The sequence below is a fragment of the Stomoxys calcitrans genome, chromosome 1 (assembly GCF_963082655.1).
Source record: "Stomoxys calcitrans chromosome 1, idStoCalc2.1, whole genome shotgun sequence".
NCBI lineage: Eukaryota > Metazoa > Arthropoda > Insecta > Diptera > Muscidae > Stomoxys > Stomoxys calcitrans.
This window is the reverse complement of record NC_081552.1, coordinates 41,157,176-41,178,900: the sequence shown is the minus strand read 5'-3', so window position 1 is coordinate 41,178,900 and position 21,725 is coordinate 41,157,176. Positions and strand designations below refer to the sequence as shown.

The 21,725-nt window shown below is 39.5% G+C and overlaps 1 protein-coding gene across 1 annotated transcript in view; it reads right to left on the bottom strand.

Moving 5' to 3' along the window:
* Positions 1 to 16,857, bottom strand: part of LOC106095457 (protein embryonic gonad) — a 44,643-nt gene extending 27,786 nt beyond the window's left edge. The window contains exon 1 of the mRNA XM_059360213.1: positions 16,780 to 16,857. Coding sequence (XP_059216196.1) covers positions 16,780 to 16,857 — 78 coding nt within the window. The remainder of the gene's footprint in view (positions 1 to 16,779) is intronic.
* Between the last annotated feature and the right edge of the window lie 4,868 nt (positions 16,858 to 21,725).

Sequence of the window (21,725 nt, the reverse complement as noted above, 5' to 3'; positions counted from 1 at the left end):
ATTTGGATGTAGCTGCCATATAGGCCGACATCTCGATTTAAAGTCTTGGGCCCATAAAAGGCGCATTTATAATCCGATTACACTGAAATTTGACACAGTGACTTATGTTAGGCTTTTCGCCATCCGTGTCGTGTAAGTTTCAGGTCGGTTTATTATACCCTCCACCATAAGATGGGGGGTATACTAATTTCGTCATTCTGTTTGTAACTACTCGAAATATCCGTCTGAGACCCCATAAAGTATATATATTCTTGATCGTCGTGACATTTTATGTCGATCTAGCCATGTCCGTCCGTCCGTCCATCTGTCTGTCGAAAGCACGCTAACTTCCAAAGAAGTAAAACTAGCCGCTTGAAATTTTGCACAAATACTTCTTATTAGTGTAGGTCGGTTGGTATTGTAAATGGGCCATATCGGTCCATGTTTTGATATAGCTGCCATATAAACCGATCTTGGGTCTTGACTTCTTGAGCCTCTAGAGTGCGAAATTCTTATCCGATTGGAATGAAATTTTGCACGACGTGTTTTGCTACGATATCCAACAACTGTGCCAAGTATAGTTCAAAACGGTCCATAACCTGATATAGCTGCCATATAAACCGATCTTGGGTCTTGACTTCTTGAGCCTCTAGCGTGCGCAATTCTTATCCGATCACAATGAAATTTTGCACGACGTGTTTTGTTATGATATCCACTAACTGCGCCAAGTATGGTTCAAATCGGTTCATAACCTGATATAGCTGCCATATAAACCGATCTTGGGTCTTGACTTCTTGAGCCTCTAGAGTACGCAATTCTTATCCGATTGAAATGAAATTTTGCACGACGTGTTTTGTTATTATATTCAACAACTGTGCCAAGTATGGTTCAAATCAGCCTATAACCTGATATAGCTGCCATATAAACCGATCTTGGGTCTTGACTTCTTGAGCCTCTAGATGGCGCAATTCTTATCCGAATGGAATGGAATTTCGCACGACGTGTTTTGTTATGATATCCAATAACTGTGCCAAGTATGGTTCAAATCGGTCCATAGCCTGATATAGCTGCCATATAAACCGATCTTGGGTCTTGACTTCTTGAGCCTCTAGAGGGCACAATTCTTATCCAATTTGAATGAATTTTTGCACGACTTGTTTTGTTATTATATCCAACAACTGCGCCAAGTATGGTTGAAATCGGTCCATAACCTGATATAGCTGTCATACAAACAGATCTGGGGATTTGACTTCTTGAGCTTCTAGAGGGCGCAATTCTTATCCGATTTGGCTGAAATTTTGCATGACGTATTTTATTTTTACTTTCAACAACTGTGTCAAATAAGGTTCAAATCGGTTCATAACCTGATATAGCTGCCATATAAACCGATCTGGGATCTTGACTTCTTGACCCCTAGAGGTCGCAATTATTATCCGATTTGCCTGAAATTTTGTACGACGGATCCTCTCATGACCATCAATAAACGTGTTTATTATGGTCTGAATCGGTCTATAGCCCGATACAGATCCCATATAAATCGTTCTCTCTATTTTACTTCGTGAGCCCCAATGGGCCCAATTCTTATACGAATTGGCTGAAATTTTACACAGGTCTCCAACATATAATTTAATTGTGGTCCGAACCGGACCATATCTTGATATCGTTTTAATAGCAGAGCAACTCTTTTCTTATATCCTTTTTTGCCTAAGAAGAGATGCCGGGAAAAGAACTCGACAAATGCGATCCATGGTGGAGGGTATATAAGATTCGGCCCGGCCGAACTTAGCACGCTTTTACTTGTTTTTAGATATAGCTGCTAAAAAGACCAATATTTTATTATACACAATTGAACAATGACTTGTACTTTTAAGTGTTGGGTCCAAATCGGACCCTATGGGGCATTTTTCACCGGATATTGCCTGCCGAGTTTAGAACGCTTTTATTTGTTTTGAGCTGTTTTCGTTCGCCTATTTATTAAAATAAGCGAGCAACATTAAAAATGTAAGAGCGTGCAAAGTTCGGCCGGGCCGAATCTTATATGCCATCCATCATGGATGGCGTTTGTCAAGTTCTTTGAATTTCTTTTTTAAATATATATGAGCTATGTGAAGTTATTGACCGATACGGACCCTACTTGTCATGCCGTACAAGATAATTGCGCTCTCAAGAGGTTCAGAAAATCAAATTGGGAGATCGGTTTATATGGCAGCTAAATCATGTTATGGTCAGATTTTGACCCTGCTTAGAACAGTTGGTGAAAGTCGTACAAAAAATCACGTATGCAAAATTTCAACCATATTTGATAGCAAATGAGCCCTCTAGAGGCTCAAAAAATCTAATCGTCTGATCGGTTTATATAGCGGCTATATCAGTTTATATACAGATTTGGATCATGGATAAAATGGATAAAATGATGCCCTTTAACTAAATTTATTGGCATAAATTTTGACCAGTATGCATGGTGGTGGGTTCCTAAGAACGCTTTTACTTGTTTCTGTATATTTTTTGTACCCTTCACTACTACTTCTATGAAATAGAGAAGAGCTTAGCTATTGTGTGTTTACCCATCGATTTAGAATCCATTCATGATGCCAATAAGCGATGCCTGTCCGTATGTAAGTTTATCTGTTAGTCTAGTTATCATGATACAGGATAGATCTTTATCTCCTGCTATAGGTGGACCACATGTAAGCTAAGAAAATAGCCTTTTGTAGATCCATTAGCTGCAATCTGGCAGGTATGAATCATTGCCTAAAGCAACATTGGTCAGTGGAAGTTAAAAGGTGCCTAAAGTATGATACCACTGACTACATTGTATCATCTTGCAACTTAGTGTGATTTTACTCCCGGAAAGTTGTTAAGCCAGATCACGGCGCTTATTTGAACCGTTGAGTTCAGCGGACTTTTTTGTGTATTCTGAAACTCGTAATAGGTAGTTTTTTACAGAAAAAACAAATTAAGTCATCTAAGGTTAGCTACGGTTGTTGAGCTGCGTCTTTTTCCAGTGGATTGGAGTAGGCTTAAAATGGACTCCAAACCCAACAGCTGTGGTGGTACTGTCAGGCCGTAGCATATTGTCTACTAATGAGACCTCGACTGTTAGAGCGGCAGTGCCGGCTCCACTGACCGACAAACGATGGTCTGAACGGGTTTTGGACGAAGACACCTGGTTCGAGTCTCGAGGACAAGGTATGCCAAGACCATGGGCATTCTTCGGCAAATCAGGTTTATTGAGAGGCGACTGATCCTTAAACTCTCACCGATGAGGAAAGAGGCTCCCTTAATTGGGCTCGCTGAGATTCGCTGCACACGCCGCACCAAAAACTACACGCCTAAATTCGGAACCGGCACAGCAGTCATTTAAAAGGCTGCGGTCACTTGGAGGACGTTCCATCCCCAAGAGAACTAAGGCAAACAATAGCAATGTGAGTCTAAGACAGTCGCTAAGCACAGCTTGGTAATTGTAGTTGTCGAAAAGGGAAAGGAACAGGAACAATTGGAGTGGGATAGTAACAATTGGAGTGGGATAGCAAACGGACTGTCATCTGTTTACTCCGACGTCCTTGCGGAATTGCCTGAGCCTCCTCCAGTTTGTGCAGGTAACATGTGGACCAATGACACAGTCCTTCAGATCCTGCAGTACCATTATTCCTGATAAAACCTATTGGTTCGGATTGATTAGAACTCTGAAGAACTAAGACTGGTCATATCGAGAAGATTATCTGGCAACTGTAGTGTTTATCAAGCGCAGCTTCTTGCAAATCTCACACAGCCAGGCAGCCATTAATTCCCTGGAGAACATATTTCTGATTTCAAGAACCGTACTCGCCAGTGGCAAATCTTTGAACGAGATGGCTGATCAGTGCCAGACCGCAGAGATATCCCAGGGAATTGTAGAGCAGACGAGATTGCGAGTCTAGGAACTACCTTACACATTCGAAGCGAACTGGAATCTGTAGGTATGCCTCTTGTGAGATGTGAGTTAAGTTGTATGTAGTGAGATGTAAGAAAAGTTATCTGAATGTTGACTGAGGATGGATTATAACAAGTCTGCTACCCTGGCGACGTTAGAATACTTCTAAAGGGTAAGGATCCGAACAAGATATGCAGAAGGCCGAAAGGGTCCTGGAGGTGGCATACGACTGGGCGAGACCTAGGGGTCTCAATGTTATCCCGGAGAAGAATGAAATCTGCCTGTTCACGATGAAGGCGAATGTGGACAAATTTGAGGTACTACGTTACATCAATAGAACGATTTCGATATCTGAAAAGGAAAAATACTTAGGAGTGATCTTGGACAGGAAACTGGAATGTAAGTGTCAGATTTGGGAGCGTACCGAGAAGGCTCACAGCTGTCGGGCACTATGTAAACTGGCCGTAGGCGCAAAATTAGGAATAAATCCGATGAAAGTCTACTGGCTCTACAGGAACGGGATTAGATCAATACTTACTTACTGCGATGGAGAAAAAGTGCAACGAAGGATAACACGACAGGTTCAGGTTGTCTTGACATAGGCGGAGGATGACCACGCCTACTAGGGCACTGGAGACTATTCCACACCCATAGATATACAGATAAAGTCTGAGACAGCCGCTGCGGCTATGAAACTTAAGTAGATGGGAGAATGTATGGATAGGAGCAGAGAATAGGAGCAGGTAACACCATCGCAGAATGAACAAGTAAAAGCGTGCTAAGTTCGGCCGGGCCGAATCTTATAAACCCTCCACCATGGATCGCATTTGTCGAGTTCTTTTCCCGGCATCTCTTCTTAGGCAAAAAAGGATATAAGAAAAGAGTTGCTCTGCTATTAAAACGATATCAAGATATGGTCCGGTTCGGACCACAATTAAATAATATGTTGGAGACCTGTGTAAAATTTCAGCCAATTCGTATAAAATTGCGCCCATTGGGGCTCACGAAGTAAAATAGAGAGAACGATTTATATGGGATCTGTCTCGGGCTATAGACCGATTCAGACCATAATAAACACGTTTGTTGATGGTCATGAGAGGATCCATCGTACAAAATTTCAGGCATATCGGATAATAATTGCGACCTCTAGGGGTCAAGAACTCAAGATCCCAGATCGGTTTATATGGCAGCTATATCAAAACATGGACCGATGTGAACCTTATTTGACACAGTTGTTGAAAGTAAAAATAAAATACGTCATGCAAAATTTCAGGCAAATCGGATAATAATTGCGACCTCTAGAGGCTCAAGAAGTCAAGATCCAAGATCGGTTTATATGGCAGCTATATCAGGTTATGAACCGATTTGAACCATACTTGGCACAGTTGTTAGATATCATAACAAAACACGTCGTGCCAAAATTCATTCAAATCGGATAAGAAATGCGCCTTCTAGAGGCTCAAGAAGTCAAGACCCAAGATCGGTTTATATGGCAGCTATATCAGGTTATGGACCGATTTAAACCATACTTGGCACAGTTATTGGATATAATAACAAAACACGTCGTGCAAAATTTCATTCCAATCGGATAACAATTGCGCACTCTAGAGGCTCAAGAAGTCAAGACCCAAGATCGGTTTATATGACAGCTATATCAGGTTATGAACCGATTTAAACCATACTTAGCACAGTTAGTGGATATCATAACAAAACACGTCGTGCAAAATTTCATTGTGATCGGATAAGAATTGCGCACGCTAGAGGCTCAAGAAGTCAAGACCCAAGATCGGTTTATATGGCAGCTATATCAGGTTATGGACCGTTTTGAACTATACTTTGCACAGTTGTTGGATATCATAGCAAAACACGTCGTGCAAAATTTCATTCCAATCGGATAAGAATTGCGCACTCTAGAGGCTCAAGAAGTCAAGACCCAAGATCGGTTTATATGGCAGCTATATCAAAACATGGACCGATATGGCAAAATTTCAAGCGGCTAGCTCTACTCCTTCGGAAGTTAGCGTGCTTTCGACAGACAGACGGACGGACGGACGGACGGATGGACGGATGGACGGATGGACGGACGGACGGACAGACGGACGGACATGGCTAGATCGACGTAAAATGTCACGACGATCAAGAATATATATACTTTATGGGGTCTCAGACGGATATTTCGAGTAGTTACAAACAGAATGACGAAATTAGTATACCCCCCATCTTATGGTGGAGGGTATAAAAAGGTTTCTGATCGGATTCCAGAGAGGACACTTGAGGTCGATTGCGGGGCACTGCTGCCAGCGGCACAGTCTGGAGTGACGGCACCCTGGTATAGCCATCTGAAAGTTCATGCTACACAGTTGCATCTAAACTAGAGTACAGAGTGGGCCTGGGGGTGTACATTGAGAACCCAGATCTGTTTTCGACTGCCTGACCATAATACCGTTCTGCAGTCGGAGATCCGATCGATCACGGAATGCGTGAGGTAGTGTGGTGTTAACGCAAGGACGTCGAGTGTGAACATCTTCACAGACAGTAAACTGGCCATCAGGGCAATAAAAATCAGGACGATAAGGTTACAAACAGTTTTGGAATGTAAGAAGGAGATTAACGCCTTCTCTGAGCATAGCACGATACGCATTGATCCGTTACCAGACATAGCGGAGTAAGAAAGAGAAAACGGAGTAAGAAAGAGAAGGCCAAAGGACTTCCGTCAATAAACTTGGTTAACCCAAAGCATTTCGGGTCGATGCAGTCCGAGTTTAGGGCTTGGGCGACGAAACTCCTTATAATACGGTGGAATAGCAAAATCGTAGGTAGGATGACGAAAATCCTATGAGGATATCCTGATTGTGAGAAGATGAGGCTATTATTGAAAGGAAGTAAGAAGAAGGTCAGTATAGCTTTCGGTGTCATAGCGCGCCACATAGGACTACGCGCTGACGTATGGAGAATAGCTGCGACATGTCTAGGGCATGTGGACAAGATGATGAAGCGTTAGGCATTTCTCATGGCGTTGCCCAGCATTAACCGCTAACAGATACCGAAACATATGTGAGGCCACAATATGAACCGACTTAGGAGCGTGGCATAACAAATAATAAGGGATATTGTTAGTAGCTCGGAATTCCCGACTTCCAGACTTTTTTAACCACCACTGTGATACAGAGTATTGTAGCTAAATGCATTAATTTATAACACCCAGAAGGAGGAGAGATAGACCCATTTATAAGTATACCGATCGATTCACTCTGATCACTTTCTGATTGGATTTAGCTGTGTCCTTCTGTCTGTCCTTATTAATTTTTGTACAAATTACAGGTCGCAATTTGCGTCCGATCATCTCAAAATTTGGTGCAGACATGTTTTTTTTTTTTTTTGCCTAGAGACGAAGCCTATTGAAATTTTGAAAAAATCGGTTCAGATTTGGATATAGCTTCCATATTTGTGTTCGTCCGATTTGGACTAATATTGCAATAAAGTCAATTCTATCAAAATTTTCCAAGAAGGATTTGCTTATGTTTCTCGACATTACTGGTGAATTTCAAAGAAATCGGTTCAGATTTAGATATAGCTGCCAATTTTTGTATATAGCCCGATTTGCATTTCTATATCCACAGCAAGCGCATTTTTTTGACCAATCTTGCCAAAATCGGTTCAGATTTAGATCTAGCTGCCATATATGTACATCGCCAGATGTTCACTTCTAGAGCCACTGCAACCGCTTTTAGTCACCTATATTTCCAAAATTGTGCACAACGCTTTTCTTGACGACTGCCACAATATTAATATCGGTTCAAAATTAGATATAGCTCCCATATATAGGAGGCTACCATAGCGCAGAGGTTAGCATGTCCGCCTATGGTGCTGAATGCCAGGGTTCGAATCTCTTTCCCCTCCTAATGCTGTCCATATTTGTGAGGTAATATGCCATGTCGCACTGGGGCACGCCGTTCGGACTCGGCTATAAAAAGGAGGCCCCTTATCATTGAGCTTAAACCTGAATCGGACTGCATTCATTGATATGTGAGAAGTTTGCCCCTGTTCCTTAGTGGAATGTTCATGGGCAAAATTTGCAATTTGCAACATGTATTCGTCAGATTTTGGTTAATTCGCAATAATGTGGTCATTTGTCAACAGCAGTTATAACAGTTTGAACATATTTGCTCGAAATTGGATACGAATTGTATCCAATTTCGAGCAATCCAATTTCCGCCGAGATCCATCAAAATTGGTTAAGAATTAGATTTAGCAGCCACTTTTTACTTAAAGGGTAGATGTAGGGTATTAGACAGTCGGTACCGCCCGACGTTTGCCTTTCCTGACTGTTTTTATACCCTCCACCATAAGATGGGGGGTATACTAATTTCGTCATTCTGTTTGTAACTACTCGAAATATTCGTCTGAGACCCCATAAAGTATATATATTCTTGATCGTCGTGAAATTTTATGTCGATCTAGCCATGTCCGTCCGTCTGTCCGTCCGTCCGTCCGTCTGTCTGTCGAAAGCACGCTAACTTCCGAAGGAGTAAAGCTAGCCGCTTGAAATTTTGCACAAATACTTCTTATTAGTGTAGGTCGGTTGGTATTGTAAATGGGCCATATCGGTCCATGTTTTGATATAGCTGCCATATTAACCGATCTTGGGTCTTGACTTCTTGAGCATCTAGAGTGCGCAATTCTTATCCGATTGGGATGAAATTTTGCACGGCGTGTTTCGTTATGATATCCAACAACTGTGCCAAGTATGGTTCAAATCGGTCTATAACCTGATATAGCTGCCATATAAACCGATCTTGGGTCTTGACTTCTTGAGCCTCTAGAGTGCGCAATTCTTATCCGATTGGGATGAAATTTTGCACGGCGTGTTTCGTTATGATATCCAACAACTGTGATAAGTATGGTTTAAATCGCTTTATAACCTGATATAGCTGCCATATAAACCGATCTTGGGTCTTGACTTCTTGAGCCTCTAGAGTGCGCAATTCTTATCCGATTGGAATGAAATTTTGCACGACGTGTTTTGTTATAACATCCAACAACTGTGCCAAGTATGGTTCAAATCGGTCCATAACATGATACAGCTGCCATATAAACCGATCTTGGGTCTTGACTTCTTGAGCCTCTAGAGTGCGCAATTCTTATCCGATTGGAATGAAATTTTGCACGACGTGTTTTGTTACGATATCCAACAACTTTGTTAAGTATGGTTCAAATCGGTCCATATCCTGATATAGCTGTCATATAAACCGATCTTGGGTCTTGACTTCTTGAGCCTCTAGAATGCGCAATTCTTATCCAATTTGAATGAATTTTGGCACGTAGTATTTTGTTGTGATATCCAACAACTGTGCCAAATATGGTTCAAATCGGTTCATAACCTGATATAGCTGCCATATAAACCGATCTGGGATCTTGACTTCTTGAGCCTGTAGAGGTCGCAATTATTATCCGATTTGCCTGAAATTTTGTACGACGGATTCTCTCATGACCATTAATATACGTGTTTATTATGGTCTGAATCGGTTTATAGCCTTATATAGCTCCCATATAAATCGATCTCTTTATTTCACTTCTTGAGCCCACAAAGGGCGCAATTCTTATTCGAATTGGCTGACATTTTACACAGGTCTCTAACATATAATTTAATTGTGGTCCAAACCGGACAATATCTTGATATCGCTCTAATAGCAGAGCAAATCTTTTCTTATATCCTTTTTTTGCCTAAGAAGAGATGCCGGGAAAAGAACTCGACATATGCGATCCATGGTGGAGGGTATATAAGATTCGGCCCGGCCGAACTTAGCACGCTTTTACTTGTTTGAGGTTATTTTCAGTATTTAGAGCGCACAATAGTCTGATTACTCGTTTAGGTGTATATCCATAATGGTATGTAGCGGATTTAAATCCGCACCCTCTTTTTATACCCCCGCCATAGGTTCAGCTTTCTTTATACCCACCACCATAGGATGGGGGTATACTAATCTAGTCATTTCGTTGGTAACACCTAGAAATAATCGTCTAAGAACTCATAAAGTTTATATATTCTTGATCGTATCGCCGTTCTAGCCATGCCCGTGCGCCTGTCTGTCTGTAAAAATCTCGATAGCGGTCGAACCTGTAAAGCGAGCCGCTTGAAATTTGGCACAGATACTTATTAGTGATGCAGGTCGTTGAGGATTGCAAATAGTTCAAATTTAGATATAGCTCCAATATAAACCTATCTCTCGATTTTATGACAGTGAGTTGTGTTAGGCCCTTCAAAATTCTCCGTCAGTTTGGCTTAGATCGGTCTAGATTTGGATATAGCTGCCATATAGACCGATCCTCCGATTTAGGGTCTTAGGCCCATAAAAGCCACATTTATTATCCGATTTTGCTGAAATTTGGGTCAGTGAGTTGTGTAAGGCCTTTCGACTTCCTTCGTTAATTTGACCCACATCGGTCCAGAGTTGGATATAGCTGCCATATAGACCGATCCTTCGATTAGGGTCTAAGGCCCATAAAAGCCACATTTACTATTCGATTTTGCTGAAATTTGGGACAATGAGTTGTGTAAGGCCTTTCGACTTCCTTCGTTAATTTGACCCAGATCGGTCCAGAGTTGGATATAGTTGCCATATAGACCGATCCTCCGATTTAGGTTCGTAGACCCATAAAAGCCACATTTATTATCCGATTTAGCTGAAATTTCGTACAATGAGTTATGATAGGCTCCTCGACATACTTCGTCAATTTGGTTCAGATCGGTTCAGATTTGGATATAGCTGCCATATAAACCGATTTATCGATTTAAGGTTTTGGGCCCATAAAATGCGCATTTTTGTCCGATGTCGCCAAAATTTGGGACAGTGATTTAAGTCTGCAATATGGCACAGATCGGTCCAGATTTGGATATAGCTGCCATATAGACCGATCTCTCGGTTTTAGGTTTTGGGGCCGTAAAAGTCGCATTTATAATCCGATTTCACTGAAATTTGACACAGTGACTTATGTTAGGCTTTTCGACATCCGTGTCGTATATGGTTCCGATCGTTTTATTTTTAGATATAGCTGCTGGTCCAAATCGGAACTTATTTTGTTCAACGAATTTTGATGAAAGATGGTTTAGATATATACCCGAGGTGGTGGGTATCCAAAGTTCGGCCCGGCCGAATTTAACGCCTTTTTACTTGTTTTAAATTGATTTGATTTTGGAAGTGGTGGTCTGCTTTAACTTTCACTATCCATATCTATTATGGCTCGAATCAGTCAACAGCCGAATATAGCTTCCACAAAAGATCATCTCTTAATTTTAATACTTGAGTATCTCCAAGACGAAATTCTTATGCCAATATAATCTGCTCTGCCCAAACGTTTAAGCTTGAATTTATGTGCTTCCGAAAAAGTACCACCTGATGATCAATAAATCATTATTTATTGCCAAAAGCTATTACACCATTCTAAGGTATTTGCATAATGCAAATTATAAATACCACAGTCAAGGACTTATTTCATCTAACATTTATGCTTTACTCCAGCTTGCTAATTTTCCCATGAAAATTATCAATGATGGCATTCAATTTTGATATTGTTTGCAGTTATTGTTATAGATTTTGCAAAGAAATTCCCACGCATCTAAAACAAAAACTTTGGAAAAAATCATCAAAAACTTTTAGTACGTTTTTAAAGGGAACAAAAGCAAGTTTTTGCTACATAAATTCGAAACATGTGCGGAACATATTGACATAAAAATATCAAAAAAAAAAAAAAAAATTAAATATAAATCAAAGGTTTGCAATAAACTCATGCACAATAGCAAGGCAAACAACACAGTGAACCAGAAACCTCAAAAAATACATCATACAACAACAAAATATGTATTAATATCGAAAATCATGGACGCAAAAGTAAATCGATTTTTAATTAACCCAACAAAGAAAGAGCAACTCCAAAATTATTACTTATCAAATGATGGGAACAAAATTAGACTGGTTTTGTGTGTGTGTTTTTTTTTTTCAAAGTATAGTAAAATAATATTTGCTATGATATCAAAGGAGCAAATGAATTGTATTTTATTTATGATCTCAAAAGCAGAAAAAAAGTTTAGACTCATACCTAGCTGTTTGTAGATGATCTCCATTGAATTGTTGTAGCCAACTTACACTCATGAAAGAAAATGCAGTCAATCAATATAAAATTACACACATATTAGATGATTTGGCACAAAACTCCAACTCCATGGAATGATCGATAGTACTACCTAGCCATAGAAAATCAAATAAATAGCAAAAGCTTTGCAACGCTTAGCCATCATCAGGTTGGGGGAAAAGTTGAAAAAATCTTACCAAGGTATTGAGTTAGATTTTATGCGATGCTAAAGAAAAGTTCAATGCTTAACACAATGAAGATCAATGAAAAATCAAACCAATACTCCCTATCACACTGCTTAACACAAAAACAGAAAAATTTTGGAGGCTTGTCTGTGATCAAGCCATTTGACTTGAACAAATATAAAAAAACCCGCAAAATCACAGCCAAGATGAATTGGCAAAAATAGTCAGCTTGTGAACTAAATATGAATTAGTTGTTGAGTTGCTTTATTTTTTTGCACCCCATGATTATAAGGTGTCTTCTCAGACACTGAAAGACCGCATCTCCGTATAAAAATTAAAAAAAAAAAAAAAAATGAGAAAAATTTGCAAACATTGTGAATTTGAATTTCTATTCACAAGCGGATCTCCAGTTTCCGAACAATAATGTCATAAATTAGTTACGCATATTTTGTAATTGAAGTTTAAAATGTTTATTATTAGTGTTACCCTTTAAACCCCTTGCCACAAAAAAAAAAAAAAAAAAAAAAATTATTTGATCATTTATCATGACTGACGGCGGTATCTGTTTTAGATTCCATACAAAACTGTTTTGTTGTTGTCCAAAAACCCACAACGCATGGTTTCAGCGCTAATAAAAGATTGCCAGTAATGACTGTAATATGGGTAGCCACCAGATTTTGAACAACTGAAAACAGGTCCAACCTAACCACAACAATAATAATCATCATCGCTACTGTGGCAAGTGCTACTGGGCTATTTTAAAGTGAGAGAGAAACACACAAAATAATATTAGAAAGACAAGTAAGAGCGTGCTAAGTTTGGCCGGGCCAAATTTTATATATCCTCCACCATGGATCTCATTTGTCGAGTACTTTTCCCCGTATCTCTTTTTAGGCAAACAAAGGACAAAAACAAGGAATTGCTAAGCTATAAGAGCTATATCAACGCTACGGGAAATGGGGCAGGTCCCAAACCTGTCACGGGATAGGTCCTCTGGTGATAGGGACCGGTCCCAGTTTTCGTCCCCTTACATGGGGAAAAAAAACTATTGGGTTGCCCAAAAAGTAATTGCGGATTTTTTAAAAGTAAATGCATTTTTAATAAAACTTAGAATGAACTTTAATCAAATATACTTTTTTTACACTTTTTTTTCTAAAGCAAGCTAAAAGTAACAGCTGATAACTGACAGAAGAAAGAATGCAATTACAGAGTCACAAGCTGTAAAAAAATTTGTCAACGCCGATTAAATGAAAAATCCGCAATTACTTTTTGGGCAACCCAATATTACTTGTATAAGGGTTTGTCGCTCGACAAACCGTAGGATAGGTCCTGGGACAGTTCGATAGAGAAATATGTTTAACGGATAAAATTATTAACAATAATTAAGTGACTTAAAAAAAAAAATAAAAATCATATCTTATGACAATTGAAACTTTTCTTTCCCTCTAGGATATGTCCTATGACAGGTATCTGATTCTCCAGTTTAGGACCGGTATATTTTGCCCCAAATATATTGACACATATACACACATTTCCCATAAGGAAGTTATGATCCGATTCGGACCATAATTAAATTGAATGTTGGAGACCATAGTAAGAGTAGTTGTGTAAAATTTCAGCTAATTGGAATAAGAATTGTTCCATTTAGAGGCTCAATAAGTAAAATAGGGAGATCGATTTATATGGGAGCGGTAGCTGGCTATAGACCGATTCGGACACCATTTGTCAAGTATGTTGAAGGCCGATGTTCAAAATGAAGAAGCCGATGTACAAAATTTTGGTCAAAACGGATAATAATTGCGCCATCTACTGGTTCAAGAAGTCAAAATCCCAGATCCCAGGATATCGTCGCGAAACACGTCATGCAATATTTCAGCCAAATCGAATAGGAACTGCGCCTACTAGAGGCTCAAGAAGTCAAGACCTCAGATCGGTTTTTTACCATTATTTTCAGAAACGCCAGATCTCGGAGATGGGTGGTGCGATTTAAGCGAAATTTTGTGTGCACCAAAAATAAATATTTGGTATCCAAATTTCGGATGGGGTACCTATGGGGGCTGCCCCACCCTAAAACCTACCAAACATATATTTAAACCAATCACGACAACATGGGACTCAAATGAAAGTTATTTAGGATAAGAAAACGTATCTTATATCCAATTGTCGGACCAAGTGTTAGGGGGACCACCCCCAAAACACCCCTAAGTCGGACATATTTACTGACCATGGCAATATGGGATTCAAATGAAAAGTATTTGCGAGTAGAATACGAATCTTATATCTAAATGTGGGACCAAGTTTCTGGGTGTCCACCCCTTCCCCAAAACACCCCCCAAACAGGACTTGTTTATTGATCATGGGAATATGGGGCTTAAATAAAAGGTATTTGAGTGTAGAATACGAATCTGATATCCAAATATGGGACCAAGTATTTGGGGAGCCGCGTCTCGCCAAAAACATCCCCCAAAGGGGACAAATTTATGACCATGTCGATATGAGGCTCAAATGAAAGGTCTTTGGGAGTAAAGCACGAATTTGATATCAATATTCGGGAAAAGTGACTATTGCAATATGAGGCTCAAATAAGAGGGGTTTTAAAGTGGAACACGAATCCGATATATATTTTCAAGGCCAACTCACTGAGTAGCCGCCCATCCCCCAAATACCACCCAAGCCGGTCATGTTTGCCGACTATGGAAATATGGGACTCAAATTAAAGGTAAGTGGAAGTAGACCACGTATCTGATATCAGCAATAGGGGTCAACTGTCTAGCGGACGTCCCATCACCATAACAACCCCCAAATAGGACATATTTACTCACCAAGACAAATTTGGGTCTTAAAGAGAGTGGAACTAAATATTCATAGTTTTTAGGGCCGATACCCCAATCCGGACGTATTTGCTGGCTTTTGCAATAAGGAGTTTAAATGAGATTAGAAAACGAATTTGATATCCAATTTTGAGGCCAATGGCAATATGTGGTTCAAATAAATGATATATAGATATATGAGAATAGAGCACGTTGCTGATATATTTTCCGGGCTTAATCCCAATCCCCAAAACACCCCTAAATCGGGCATAATTATCGACCATGTCAATGTGGAGCTTAAATTTCCGGAACCAATTTTCTGGGGGTCTACCCCTTTCCCAAAATATTCCACAAACAGCAATTTTTTTACTGACCATCGCAATATGGGGCTCAAATAAAGGTATTTAGGAGTTGAATAAGAATTTGATATTCAAATGTAGGATCATGTATTTAGGGCATCACCCCTTCCCCATAACAACCCCCAAAAAGTAAAAATTTTTGACCATCCCAATATGTGGCGTAAATAAAAAGTATTTGAGATTAGAAAACGAATATATCGGCTCAGATTCGGATATAGCTCCCAAATATACCGATCTCTCGATTTGACTCTTGAGATACTGGAAGCCGCATCCTTTGTACGATTTGGGAAAAATTTTGCAGATAGTGTTCCGTTATGACTTCAAACAACTGTAACAAGCACGGTCCAAATCGGTCTATAACGTGATATTGCTCCCACATAATCCCATCTTCCGATTTGATTTCTTGACCCATTACAAGCCGCAAATTTTGTCCGATTTGGCTGAAATTTTGCGAGTAGTGATCTGCTATGACTTTCAACAACTGCGCCAAGTACGGCCCAAATCGATCTATAACCTGATATAGCTGATATATAAACCGATCTCCCGATTAGACTTCTTGAGTGTCTATAGGGCGCAATTCTTATCCGTTTTAGCTGAAATTTTTCAAATATCGATTTGGTATAACTTCCGACAACTGTGTCAAGTATGGTCTTAATCAGTCTATATCCTGATAAAGATGCCATATAAACTGATCGGCCGATTAGACTTCTTGGGCCTCTAGAGAGCGTAGCTGTTATCCAATTTGGTTAAAGTACTGCATTTGTCGTTTTGCTGTGACTGTGACCAACAACTGTGCCAAGTGTGATTTAAATCTGTCTACAACCTGATATAGCCGTCATATAAACCGATCTCCCGATTAGACTTATTGAGCTTCTAGAGGGCGTAATTCGATTTGGCTGGAATTTGCAGCAGATATCGTTTTTGCATAACTTCCGACTACTGTGTCAATAATTCTTATCCGATTTGGATGATATTTTGCGGGTAATGACTCCAATAACTGTGTTAGGTATGGTCTAAATAAGACCATACCCTGATATAGCTGCCATATAAACCGGTCTTGTGTCTTGACTTCTTGAGCTTAAAGAGGGCGCAATTCCTATCCGATTTGGATGAAATTTTGCACATATCGTTTTGCTATGACTTCCAACAACAGTTTTAAGTATGGTCTAGATCAGTCCTATCCTGGTATAGCTGCCATATAAACCTATCTCCCAATTAGATTTTCTGAGCCCCTTGAGGGCGCAATTATTATTCAATTTGCATAACATTTTTTAGGTGATATTTTTCTATGACTTGATCAATTGATATATCAACTATCAATTTATCGTACATGCTGATAAATTTATGGATTTATAAATGTAAAAAAATGGAATGCCGTAAAAATGCAGAAATTTGCAACTTACCTTACAGCCTTCACAGGTAAAGGCACCAAAATGAAAACCAGCCGCTGGTTCGCCGCATACTTTGCACAGCTGGTTCATCTAAAACATACAAAACAATAACAAGCAAATAAAGGTTATAAAAATGTTGTAGACCAAGTTTGCAAATTTTCATTATAAAAGAAATTTAACGGGGTGTTAAGCAATATCAACGGTTTAGAAATTACAAGTAAAAGCGTGCTAAGTTCGGCCGGGCCGAACCTTATATACCCTCCACCATGGATCGCATTTGTCGAGTTCTTTTCCCGGCATCTCCTCTTAGGCACAAAAGGATATAAGAAAAGATTTGCTCTGCCATTATTATATTATTATATGTTGGAGACCTGTGTAAAATGTCAGCCAATTTGAATAAGAATTGCGCCCTTTGGGGGCTCAAGAAGTAAAATAGAGAGATCGATTTATATGGGAGCTGTATCGGGCTATAGACCGATTCAGACCATAATAAACACGTATGTTGATGGTCATGAGAGAATCCGTCGTACAAAATTTCATTCCAATCGGACAAGAATTGCACACTCTAGAGGCTCAAGAAGTCAAGACCCAAGATCGGTTTATATGACAGCTATATCAGGTTATGGTCCGATTTGAACCATACTTGGCACAGTTGTTGGATATCATAACAAAACACGTCGTGCAAAATTTCATTCCAATCGGATAAGAATTGCGCACTCTAGAGGCTCAAGAAGTCAAGACCCAAGATCGGTTTATATGGCAGCTACATCAGGTTATGGACCGATTTGAACCGTACTTGGTACAGTTGTTGGATATAATAACAAAACACGTCGTGCAAAATTTCATTCGAAGCGGATAAGAATTGCGCACTCTAGAGGCTCAAGAAGTCAAGACCCAAGAACGGTTTATATGGCAGGTATATCAGGTTATGAACCGATATGGCCCATTTACAATACCAACCGACCTACACTAATAAGAAGTATTTGTGCAAAATTTCAAGCGGCTAGCTTTACTCCTTCGGAAGTTAGCGTGCTTTCGACAGACAGACGGACGGACGGACGGACAGACGGACGGACATGGCTAGATCGACATAAAATATAAAATTTCACGACGGTCACGAATAAATATACTTTATGGGGTCTCAGATGAATATTTCGAGTAGTTACAATCAGAATGGCGAAATTAGTATACCCCCCATCTTATGGTGGAGAGTATAAAAATATAACAAGGAAAAGGGCGTCAAGTTCCGCCGGGCCGAACTTTGGATACCCACCACCTCGGGTATATATGTAAACCACCTTTCGTCATAATCCGGTGAAAAGTGCATAATTTATGCCCCCATAGCAGCTTTATAGAAATATGTTCCGATTTGGACCAAATTCGACACGGATATTGAGAGGTCTAGTAAGTACAAGTCATTGTTCAATTTTCTAGAACAAAATATTGGTTTTTTTGGTAGCCATATCGAAATATATACCGATCTGAGCCATATACGATACGAATGTCGAAAAGCCTAACATAAGTCACTGTCCCAAATTCCAGCGAAATCGGATTATAAATGTGCCTATTATGGGGCCAAGACCCTAAAACAAGAGATTGGTCTCTATGGCAGCTATATCCAAATCTGAACCGATCTGGACCAAATTAAAGAGAGCTATTGAAGAGCCTAACACAACTCACTGTCCCAAATTTCGGCGAAATCGGACAATAAATACGTCTTTTATGGGCCCTAGACCTTAAATCGAGGGATCGGTCTATATGGCAGCTACAATATATTGTATCTAAATTTGGATCAAGGGGCCTAGCCTTACTCACTGTCCCAAATTTTGACAACATCGGACAAAAAATGCGCCCATATGGGCCAAACACCACATATCGAGAGATCGGCCTATATGGCAGCTATATCCAAATCTGGACCGATCTGATCCAAATTAAAGAAGCATGTCGACTTGCTTACCATAACTCACTATCCCGAATTTGAGCAAAATTCTATAATAAATGTGGCTTTTATGGGCTTATGACCCTAAATCGGCGTATCGGTCTATATGGGGGCTATATCAATTTATAGTCCGATTGTCGAACTTAACCTGCTAATGGACAAAAAAAGAATCTGTGCAAAATTTCAGCTTAATATCTCTATTTTTTAAGAATGTAACGCGATTTCAATAGACAGACGGACGGACATGGCTAGATCATCTTGGATTTTTACGCTGATCAAGAATATATATACTCTTTATAGGGTCGGAAAAGGATATTTCGATGTGTTGCAGACGGAATGACAAAATGAATATGCCCCCATCCTTCGGTGGTGGGTACAAAAAAATTATTGCAGAAGTTTTTAGTGTTATGAGGGCTCAAATAATCTCCAAAACAAAATCTTAAGCACAAGTTGGAGTTGATAAAGACCTACAGCGCCTGTTCCTAAGTCAAAAGGCCATAACATTTGACAAGTAGTTGGACTGGGAACAAATTAACTAAAGCTTGTTTATGATGGCTGCAATCATAAACCACAACAATTCAGTTTTTCTTTTAAGTGCGTATTTCTTGATTGTATGTATGGTGGGGCAAATTTCCTTTTTTGCATAATTAAACTTGAAAATATGGAAGTTTATATGGGCATACCAGCTGACGTGGAGGGAAAACAGCCATGGATGGCCATGCGCTTTGTTAGCTGAAAATTACTATGGCTATTCTTTTGGAAAGTAGGTGGCGTCTAGTGGCATCGTTTTTATTTTATTTTATTTTTTTTTTTTTTTTTCATTTCAAACCCAGCCACCAACACCACAGGGTAGTATGTTAGCAATCTTGGCTGCTGCAAAACCATTAAACGCATTTTTGCAACCGACAAACTTAAGAAATTTTACAACGTTGTTTTTCTCCTTCACCATAAGCAAAAGATTTTTTATGACTAAAACACCGTTAAATAAAGAAAAGCTAAGAAAATAAAAACTACTCTGCAGGCCAAAAGAATTTGTCAATATCTAATGTGGCACCTATTTTACGGCTGCTGCCGCCAAGACTTACTAACATCTCTTAGGCCTTTACACAAAATAAATATCCCATGAAGGTACCGCGACGTCTCCAGCCTGCCAAATTGAAAAAACACTAAAAACAGGCTTACTTGAAATGGGGAAACAACAAAAACCAAAAAAAAAAATTCAACAATAAACACTCGCACTGCGGCCTAACAAAAATTGCAGATGGTTTTTATTGCTTTGAGAAAAGCTCAAACTGAAATGCATAGTTTTGTAAACTGTTTTTCTCAATATTTGTATATGTTAAGTGACTACTGAGGTAGGATGTTGATTCGGCTGCCAATTGCAGGCTTTACAAAGATATTATGTTTAAACACATTGTTGTTTACAAAACAAAAAAGGCCAGAATTAAATTCCCAATCATGTTTTCCCCATTCTTACGATGTCATTGCTGTACATAACCAATATGGCTTTAGATATTTAAACCTATTTTTATACCCACCACCATAGGATGGGGGTATATTCATTTTGTCATTCCGTTTGCAACATATATATGCAAGTATATATATTCCTGATCAGCGTAAAAATCTAAGACGATCTAGCCATGTCCGTCCGTCTCTGCATCCGTATGTTGAAATCACGCTACCGTCTTTAAAAATTGAGATATTGAGCTGAAACTTTGCAGCGATTCGCTTTTTTTTTTTGTTCTAAAGCTGGTTAAGTTCGAAAATGGGCTATATCAGACTATAGCTTGATATAGCCCCCATATAGACCGACCCACCGATCTAGGGTCTTAAGCCCATAAAAGCCAAATTTATTATCAGCTTTTGGTAAAATTTGAGTTGTGTTTGGCCAGTCGACATCTAAGTGCTAAGTACGGCTGGGCCGAATCTCATATACTCTCCACCTTAGAGCGAATTTGTCAAGTTCTTTGTTCGGTATCTCTTTATAGGCAAAAAAAATTGCTATGCTATTGGAGCTATGATAGGTTATAAACCGATTCGAGCCATACTTGGCTTGGATTTTAAAGACAATAGAAGGATGAGAATTGCACCCTAGAGTGGCATAGGAAATAAAATGGCGAGATCGGTTTGCATGGCAGCTATATGAGGTTATGGACCAATTCAGACCATATTCGCCACGCGTGTATAAGAAGTCATGGAAGAAGTTACTGCGCCAAATTTCAGAAAATCGGATAAGAATTACGCCCTTTATAGGCGCAACAAATAAAATCGGGGAGCTCGGTTTATATGGGAGCCATATAAGGTTTTAGACCGATTTAAACCATACCAGGCACATCCATTTAATGTCTAAGAATACATAAAACTAAACAAGTAAAAAGGCGTTAAGTTAGGCCGGGCCGAACTTTGGATACCCACCACCTCGGATATATATGTAAACCACCTTTCATCAAAATTCGGTGAAAATTTTATACCTTATACTCATATACCTCATACCGATCTGAACTATATACGACACGGATGTCGAAAATCCGAACATAAGTCACTGTGTCAAATTTCAGTAAAATCGGATTATAAATGCGCTTTTTATAGGGCCAGGACTTTAAATCGAGATATCGGTCTACATGGCAGCTATATCCAAATCTGGACCGATTTGGGCCAAGTTGCATAAACATGTCGAAAAGCCTAACACAATGCACTGTCCCAAATTTCGGCGAAATCGGACAATAAATGCCTCTTTTATGGGCCCTAAGCCTTAAATCGAGAGATCGGTCTATATGGCAGCTATATGCAAATCTGGACCGATCTGGGCAAAATTGAAGAAGGACGTCGAAGAGCCTAACCAAACTCACTGTGTCAAATTTCAGCGACATCGGACAATAAATGCGTCTTTTATGGCCCCAAAACCTAAAACCTAGATATCGGTCTATATGGCAGCTATATCCAAATCTGGACCGATCTGTGCGATATTGCAGAAGTATGTCAAGGGGCTTAACTTAACTCACTTTTCCAAATTTCGGCG